This window comes from Takifugu flavidus, chromosome 17 (assembly GCF_003711565.1).
Source record: "Takifugu flavidus isolate HTHZ2018 chromosome 17, ASM371156v2, whole genome shotgun sequence".
NCBI lineage: Eukaryota > Metazoa > Chordata > Actinopteri > Tetraodontiformes > Tetraodontidae > Takifugu > Takifugu flavidus.
This window is the reverse complement of record NC_079536.1, coordinates 3648290-3657436: the sequence shown is the minus strand read 5'-3', so window position 1 is coordinate 3657436 and position 9147 is coordinate 3648290. Positions and strand designations below refer to the sequence as shown.

General features: G+C 46.4%; 1 protein-coding gene across 1 annotated transcript; it reads right to left on the bottom strand.

Annotated features, from left to right (window-relative positions):
• Positions 1-292: 292 nt before the first annotated feature.
• Positions 293-8650, bottom strand: topbp1 (DNA topoisomerase II binding protein 1). The gene is made up of 28 exons (XM_057012344.1): positions 8556-8650; positions 7971-8064; positions 7760-7894; positions 7540-7683; positions 7246-7427; positions 6972-7165; positions 6706-6879; positions 6438-6601; positions 6201-6364; positions 5774-6018; positions 5368-5681; positions 5070-5242; positions 4744-4955; positions 4359-4666; positions 4079-4261; positions 3830-3945; positions 3615-3738; positions 3377-3535; positions 3153-3243; positions 2862-3054; positions 2523-2746; positions 2099-2241; positions 1944-2028; positions 1487-1650; positions 1275-1406; positions 1109-1198; positions 862-1023; positions 293-770 (listed from the first exon to the last, which is right to left on the bottom strand). Coding segments are annotated over exons 1-28 (4500 nt in total). The 5' UTR covers positions 8558-8650; the 3' UTR covers positions 293-641.
• Between the last annotated feature and the right edge of the window lie 497 nt (positions 8651-9147).

Here is a 9147-nt window from a genome sequence, read left to right as displayed (position 1 = left end):
TTTGGGTTCTCTCTTAGGGGCCCCCTCGGCCCTCCTCTAATCCCGCATGTCTCTGCAGCAGGTCAGGAGTGCGTCTGTAGAGACGCTGTCAGCTGGTCCCTCTGCCGTCAGCTTAAACCACTTATCTGTCCATATGGACGGGACGGGATAAACAAAGTCTGGACTTACGTGGTTCTTCCCAACGTTTCCAAAAACGTCTCAAACCCAGCCAAGCATTAAAGTCAAGCCATTTTAAATCGAACTATATGTATTTCTTGGCTGAACCATCTGTGTATTGACGAGTCATGCCAGAAACTGTTATACATTTAATTTTCAGAACACAAAACATTCAAATCGCTGTTACGTCAATGAAATAACACAAGTTTAATCCGTGCTTTGTGCAACCCAAACCTGTGACACTATGCTGCCCCCCAGAGGTCAGAGTGCGCAACTGCCTTCAATTACAAACCGTGACTCGACATTTTCGCCGACCTTAATTATGTCATCCATCACAGCTCTCCAGAGAGCAGCCAACTATAAAGCCCCTTCAGAACAGTGACAAAACAAGCGTGGCATTTATTTCATTTTGAAGAGATAAAATAAATCATTTATTGTTTATTTACACAGCTGCGAGAATGAGAATGTTAAATATTTCATGTAGTTCAGTTCCGACGTGTCTTTTTGAGTTTGGCGTCGTCCGTCTCTGCTTTGCGCTTACGCGAGGGCGTGTTTGGGTTTTCTTCGGAGGGAGCTTCACTCAGGTAATACAGCTGAATCGACGGGGTCGGCTCCTGGGCCAACGGACACGCAAAGGTCAAAAGGTCAATGACTGCAGTCTGGCTGAATATTTTCAACGCCTCGACCCGGCGATGCTCCACTGACCTGCATGAGGTAGTCTGCGATGTATTCTGGCTTCAAACACGTGACTCCTTGCGAGGCGGCCTCAGACACGTCAACTCTGAAGTCTCCGGGCTTCAGCCGGCTGAAGTCCGCAAACAGGTGAGTGGCCTCCCTGTACAACGACGGGGAGGGACTCGGCAGCACCTGGGGGGAGAGATTCCAGGTAACAACTTGGAATTTGTCAGCATATCTGTTCCCCACCTGACACAATAGGTAAAACAGCTGGAACCTTTGCCCCGCCCGACTGCAGCAAGCGCCTGAATCCAGATTCCCTGCTGTGGTCGATGTTCAGCATGACTGTCCACCCACTGAACGCTCCCTAAACAACAGACAACACCCGGAGCTCAGCCAAGCGCAGAGATGAAAGGGTAATCTGGGCATTTGTCTGCGCCTACCTCGTCCTCGGAGCTGCTTCCCCGCAGCGTTCTCCGCCAGCGCATGGCAGCCGACGCCAGTCTTCTCTGCTGGGAGGTGATGGAGGGCAGGGCATCGAGGATGGAGCTGCTGCCCCACTCGTATTCATCCTCCTGCAACACGAACGCAGAATACGCGCACGGCTCGACGTGAAATGTTCCGTCCCTTTGCGAGCAGATGTGCGGAGGCCAACCTGAATGAAGTGGCCCACGGAGCGGCAGGCCTCCAGGTAGGAGCGGTGCAGGATCCACTTTCCTGCTGCCATCGCTGCCAGATACTTTTCGTTTCGCAGCGGGGTCCCGACAACAATGTGGGTGCAGCTCGGGTCGAAAGACTGCTTGTCTAGAACCACGCCACCTAGAGGGGAAGGAAAGCAACAAAGGACGACAGCAAGGAGAGCAAATGTTTACTAACGCAGGGTTTATTGTGAGGGATCCGTAGTACGACTCTCTGACAGCGTTGCTTCACAACAACCAGATCTATGTTTGAGAACATTAAGATCTTTTTATGAGAGGCAGCATCGAAGAGGAGGAAACAATAGAGAACCCTTCAGTTCCCGACATCGGGGATCGTCTGCACCGACTTCAGGCCTTGGATGTTATTTTACACTGCAGCAAAATTACTGCCTTAAAAAAAAGTGGACAACTCACCGAGCTGCTCTATGAGGTGACTGTAATCGATGCGTTCCTGAGGACTGAGGGAGGACAACTGAAATCTGGGCGGCTGCTTTTCTTCCTTTTAGGAGATAAAAAACAATGCACGTGTGAAAATGCTGGCAATTGTCTCTTAAGTCTTTGCTCCTCACCTCTGGCTCTGGGGCAACTGGAGGATTTGCAAGGGGGAAGGCAATACTGGGGGCCTCAGGAGTGAGGAGGTCATTTTCCTGTTCTTTTGTCGGGGGTGTTGTGAATTTCTGGCCCATGTGCTGGTCAATAACATCACAAGCAGCTGGAGAAAAAACACAAGGTCACTGAAGATTTACGACTTGAGCCTTTAAAGCTGGGGTACCCAAATCCAGTCTCTCATTCTCCATCGGTCATTTCTGTCCTACCAGGTTGATGTGGCTCTCTACTAGGATCAGATTTTTCTGCGGGAAAGCATTTTCTGCCTGGTAAGACAGAAATCCCAGCTGGACTGGGTGACCCTTGAGGATTTGGGCACCTCTGCTTTAAAGGAAAACTGCATAAAGTGGGACTAAAGACGGATGTGCGAGGTTCTGGCTCTCTTACCCATCTCAACCAGCTCTGAGTCAGTCATGGAGTCCCTGAACTGAGGGCAGGTTTCCGTGGTGGGAGGAGGTGGAAGGGGCTCAGAGTTCTGCGAGGGGCTCGAAGGCCATTGTAAGTTATCAGCCAGCTTGGCCCGCTCCTCCCTCGCTGTTGGATCATCCCAGACTATTTGCTCACTCTGGGACGGCTCTGTATTTATGTCCATGGCTGCTTCTCTGGAAACTCTGTGGACAGGACGGTGTGGGGTTTAATCCCAAAATGCAGCTTGTTTGCTATAAATTCTTAACATTTAGTGGATTTATTCTGATGTAGCCACATTTCTTCATGATGAGTCCATACCTGAGAGCTTCCAGCGTACGCCTGTTCCCATTCCGCCCGACCCGGCTCACGTCGGGTGTGTGTGGGGCCGAGTCAACGCCTCCAGATCCCATCCTGCTGAGCCTGGCAGAGGCTCGCCTCCCTGTCGTCAGCTTGGTGGCAGACATGATCTCCTGGAGCTGCCTTTGCAGGTTCTCTCTCATGGCTAGAGACTCTGACATATCGTCAGGAGAGAGGATAAATACGTTCATAAATAACCTGCTGTCATCTCTCGTGACAAGTGTTTAGTGTATGATGGAGGTCGACAACTACCACTTCTATCCTGAGCATCACTCGTCTCCTCTTTGCTTCCATCACTTGCTCGGCGTACAGCTGCTCCATCCTCCGCGGTCACGGGTTCAAACTAATAAAAAACATGAAAACATCACAGCGTTCCCGAGAAAGCATTTTGTTATCCATTATTCAACTGAAACATGAGAAGAAGTCAAGCTTCAGTGATGAGTGGCAAAGGCTTAGTCACGTCACTCTGGACCCACCGTCTTGGCCTTTCGTTCGGCCGTCTCCCTCCGTTGTGTTCGGGTCAACGGTGGAGACTTCTGAGAGCTGCAGGGTACCTGGCTGAGGTTCAGGCTCATTTTTGGATTGTAGTTAAATGGATACAGAGACTCTGGAACGTGTCTCTGTTCCTCAGCACACTGCACAACAAGACACATGTCGTCTCTTAGCTCCAAACTTGAACACTTCCACCATCTGCACAATAACATGGACACATACAGCGTGCAGCCAGTACTGAGAGACCACGTGAAGTCCTCTCTCCTTCACTCCTTTGTATTCCCGGCTGTTGTCCCCTGCTCGTCCTTGGTAGATGTAGTGGGTCACTGAATCATCACACACCCACCTAAAGCCAAGCAGATAGGGTCAATCTCATGTTTGTGTTTCTCAAGGCAGAGCTGACCGGAATATTCTTGTTATAGACTCAAAAGTCCTGCCTGAAGTCGGCTCCGAGTGAAGCAGCGACAGCGTTGAGCTCACTCTGCATCTTGGTCAGCTTCTTTCCAACACAGATCACAACGCCCTTCAAGGGTCCAGATTCTTTTTCTGGGACCTGAATAACAAAAATATGGACAGTTTCAATCACTGTTGCGTGGCGGTAATGGAGAATTCCTTAAAAAAAAGTGATGATTAAGATCAAAAGTCAAGATTGCCATAATTAAGAGGTGTACCACAATTGACCTCACCTTAGTCTCAGATGTCTTGGGTAGTTGGGGGCTGGCAGAGACGGCCTCCATTTCCGATGTATTTCTTGTGCTGTTGGCCAAAGCCACCTTTAGATTCCTCTGAATGACGTCAGTCAGCGGCGTCCCCACCATCTGTCCTGTTTTTGATCCACCTCCTGGAGTGTCCAGTTCTCCAAGTGCATCCTACACAGTTTAATATGTTCACTATTAGTCTTTTGCTTATATTTATAGAAAAAAAAAGTAAATGAATCAAGTCTGTGGACGCTCATTAGGTCAAAACCTTGACATTAAAGGAGGGTCTGAAAAGCTGGTCTCTGCTGAGGAAACGGGAGGGAGTGTCCAGCGGCACCGACGCTTCCTTCTGTTGAGAGTTCCTCCGACCAGTTTCCTGGAGGGTTCCAATGTTGTCTTTTGGCTTCATCTCATCCAACACTGAACGGAACACTTTGCTCTGGAAGCGGCCTAAATCCAGCGGAGTGACAGCTTTTCCACTCTGTGGACCCAGAAGAGGGATCTCAGGTGACACCCGCGCTGGTGGAGACAGGGGGGGCTTTTGAGAACCACCGACAAAACTCTCATCCTCCCTCTCTGTTGACAGTAAAAAAAGAGGGTGAAAAAAAGACCTAAAATGTTCAAAAGGATCACTAATTACATGTTACAGGAACCTGGTGATGGTGGCAGGTCAATCAGAAAACGCTCCTCCGTTGCCCTCTGGCCTGATCGAGCAGACTCCAATATCCATCTCATGGTGACAGCAGGGAGGCCCCATTTCTTTGCAGCCTGGTACTTGGTGCCTTCGGGGCTTTGCAACACCAGATGGGTGCTGGCCAGCATGCCTTTCTTGTGATTGGCCAAACGCACAAAGTAATCCTGCACCCTGTGTTAGAGAGGAAAACAAAGGTCAGAAGAGATGAGGACAAGATTTATAACTATACAGGGCAGGACTTGAGGGAGTATGTGACAAGAAAAGAATATAGGAACGTAAACACACTCAGCTCCGAGGTATTTGGCTAGCTCCACCAAGGATTCCCTCTCTGCTCCGGTAAACTGGCTGACAGACAGCACGCAATTTTTGAGAGGAAAACGCCCGTCCATCACAGGAACCGGAGTGAACAAAGGGTTGGAAGACAACTGCAGGACACTCTCCTTCTCAACACACATGGCCTGAAAAAGGTATTAGAAGTTTCTCGATCCCTAATTTCTATTCCAAGATCCTTATTTTAACAATGGAAATACATGAAATATACTTAGCAGTTATTCAAATAAATGTTTATCATTCATGTTCTTACCAGCCAGGTGTCAGTGACAACCTCGTCCACTGTGGCCTCCACAGAGCAGCCCAACAGGGGCACCACTGCATAGTCTGCAACCATTCGGGTCTGGCCCGTCAGCACCCTGCCTCCATTTTCTATCACCAGGAGAGACAGCTGGGCATCGGCCTCAGCACCAAAGCCCACAAGAAGGAAGCGTTTTCCAAAAAACAGCCCTGCCTCGCTCCCCTCTGGCAAGGTTGAATTTGGTTCTGGTCCTCCTGACTGATTATGTCCAGACTCAGGTTGGAGACCTGGGCTGTTAGTGCCCCCTGCTGGTGGCGCTGCGTCAACTGCAGGCGAAAATTTAAATAAGAATAGCTGTGGCTGGTAACAGCATATACAATACATTTACCTGCACAAATCAGAGTAAACAGACACTTACCTACTGTTGTTTCATCATCCATGTATTGAGATAGCAGGTCCTCTTCTGCTTTGTTATACGTCGGAGTGTTTAGGCTGGCCATTGGGGGTGCAGCCGAGAGTCTGGAGGTTGAAGCACGATGGTCAGGAACAGACAAAGCAGTTGGAGCAGGTGGAAGGCAGTCGGGGTGGAGGTAACCATCTTCAGGGAGCACACAGCCTTTGGTGAAACAGTCCACAAGCCACTGCACTGTTACAACATGGGGTCTGGCAGAGAATATACAGACATAATATCATTAAAAAACCTCAAGAAAAATCTTTATCAAGACAAAATGAAACAGATAACTTAAGTTCCAGTTGTTGAGATTATAAAGCAGAATTGCTTTAAGGATCCTGAGGAAAACTAAAAACTAGATTAATTAGGAATCAAGACATTGTGCAAAGCAGACCTGTGTGTTGTTTTGGAGACAAAGTTCTTAATATCTTCATCCAGGTCTCCCATGACCACGTGTGTGAGCTCTTCACTGGGTTGGTTAAAGCGAAGTCCCCCTGTGGTGTTCACCAGGCGGCGCAGCTTCTCCAGCTTCTTTGTGGGCAGGCCACACAGATACAGCTACAAAACAAATGTAAATCAACTCCTGGAAGAAAACTCTACATTTCATGATATTGACTTTTCCTTTACTGACCTTGCAGCCATCCAGGATATCATCACCTGGGCACACAGTAAGGTCAAGACTATCAATGGGATCGGGAATCTCGAGGCGGCTGATGGTTCCGTTCGTGAGAGCTGTGTCGTTGATTGTCATGCTGGCATTAACAGAGATGTGGCTCAGGCCCAAAAGAGACGGACCTTATAGAAATGTAAATTCTTTGTTATAATATACGCAAACTAATAATGAATTAAGAAGAAATCAAAACTGCGATATACAAGTGCGCTGACGCTCTGTAGCTCACCTTCCTTGTTGGTACCGGTAGGCGTGGAAGTGTGTGGCCGGGTGGATTTCGATGCATTACGCTCCACAGTATACCTGCTTTCATCTTGGCAAAATCCCTTCTCTATGCTGTCAAACAACCAGTGCAGAGATACACAGTACACATTCCACTTCTTGGCACACTCATACTTCTGACCTGTAAACAAATAAGTACTTTAAATAACAATAGCTCAAACGTGGTTTTTAGGTACATTATTTTTGTCAACATGTTGAAAGTTGGTGCCTTGCCTGTGGGGTCACTAACGATGAGGTGAGTACACTCGTTCATTTTGAGCTGACCGCTGTAGCTTGCGCCATGCTGCTCACAGAGCCGCTGAACATCTTTACGCTCTGTGCTGGTGAGACCTGTCACGCAAACAGTACAGCCACGCAACACAGGGCACAGATATTCCTCAACGGGTAAATCAGTGTACCTGAAAAGGCTGAAGAGAGAAAGGTTTTTAATAGGAAGTAACAAAAAGTATATTCTCAGTGTACACAAGTATGGAGTGACAGTGTTTACCTGTCTTGAGATTTCTCCCAGCAGGCTTTCACCCATGAAGGCAGCAGAATGGGTTTTCCAAGGCTAGCAGCTACTAGATATTTCTTGCTACCGACTTCTCCTGCTATTAGGTGTGTAACAGATACATTTAGGTCAAGATAGACGCGTCCCCCCATCAGTTGCACCAGATCCATCACCTCTGCCTGCAGAGACACGGACATCAGAGTTTACATGTTTTGGCTAAGATTACTTACCTATTGACCTATTTGAAAAAAATAAATAAATCTGTAAAGGAACGGGTATGTGCACACTAACCCGTGCTGCTTTATCCAAGCTTGTGCAGGAAATTGTGACGTCAGCCATGGCCATGTTGTAGACAGGCTTCTCTGCTTTGGGAACACAATGCTGCTGCTGAAGGCAGAACACTACCACCAGCGGACCGACCACTCGGCAACCAAGCTACATCATATGGAAAAAGTGAGAAATTACTTTTCTGAATGGCCCTAAAATTTTGATTGGGCTCAATGAGTCAGACCATTTTGCAGTGCAGATATCCGGGGCTGGTGAAGCTGCTGAAGACATATAAAGCCTTGTCCTTCTGGTCCATCTGTAAAATGGCATCCTCATCCACAGTTTTTACGTATTTTTCAGACTGTAGCTCCAAAATGGCCTGTGTAAACATTACACACATAAGACAACCTGTACACACTGTCATCATCAATGTTTCACGGTAGCTAAGGATATACCTCATAAGCCTTGACTGAATACTCCGTTTTTTGTCCTTTGCTCTCGACAAACTTCACAATGAAGCCTTCCCTGTCTTCTCTGGGCATTATCAACCTGCAGTTGCACAAGATCCAGGGAAAAGCGATTCGTTTTCCATGATGGGATTTGTTTCCCTCTCAGCGCAAAATAATGATCATTATCAACTATCAGTGATCGTCACAACTTCAGTGCTAAAACGCTTGTCCAATAATACGTTGTCACACGAAAATAGACCCATTTACCCTAAATATTGAAATAGCTACTTACCTCCTTTTGAGTCAGGCTGTTAGATAACTGAAAAGCTACAGTCGAGTACGTAGTTCCGAAAAGGATTATAACCTCAAAAAACAACACAATACCCACGAGAAATTCCAAAGACATTAAGGTTTACAACCAAATGTTTTACGCAGACTTCGGCGTAAACATACCTAAAATAAACTGTATGATTGGCTGACATGAGCTAAAACGGGAACAAGAAGATATTAATTAACGACAGTCAGTGATCCTATTGCAAGGAAGACTATAATCTACACAGTTTTGATATAGAAATGCACATTTAACTTTACATTTAAAATATGTTGACGAAACCAGCTTTGTTTTCATTCGCGCCAACATTGATATGAAGGTATCTTCCGTGTGTTACCGGCTAATGCATCCGTGTGGAATCTGTAGAGTCGAAACGTTCCGGAATAAAGAAAAATATATACGGCAAGTATACATATAGCGTCGGCAGTAAATACATTTTCATCATGCATTAAATCTTCATATATGATCTAATTAGCGTTTAAATTGCATTAATAGGTAACTAATATATTACTTAAGTGGATTGATTAACCTTTTTAAATGGGGTATACTTTGTCCAACTATTCAATTATAATTTTGTTAATCTTTCTGTGTCTTAATTTATCCAGCAAATATAGATCGGTACTCATAAAAGGTGGTATCTATATAGCATTTGAGTTTTCTTGGCTTGACAAAAGAAGATTGAAAGTACTCAGTAGTAATAGCCAGAAGCTTTCCAAAGCTAAACAGCTTTCCAAAACTAAAAAAATATATGCACAAAGCCTCCCCACCAGTACCTTTTTAATATGTAAAGCTTCTAACAAATAAAGTTACATAACATAGCCGGCAAATGTAAATATTTTGGTTTTGTCTTTA

Coding starts and splice junctions, on each gene's coding strand:
- topbp1 (XM_057012344.1), bottom strand. Junction 3,244..3,376: donor CCGAACGAAAGGCCAAGACG/GTGGGTCCAGAG, acceptor GTTTTTTATTAG/TTTGAACCCGTGACCGCGGA. Junction 2,029..2,098: donor CAGTTGCCCCAGAGCCAGAG/GTGAGGAGCAAA, acceptor ATCTCCTAAAAG/GAAGAAAAGCAGCCGCCCAG.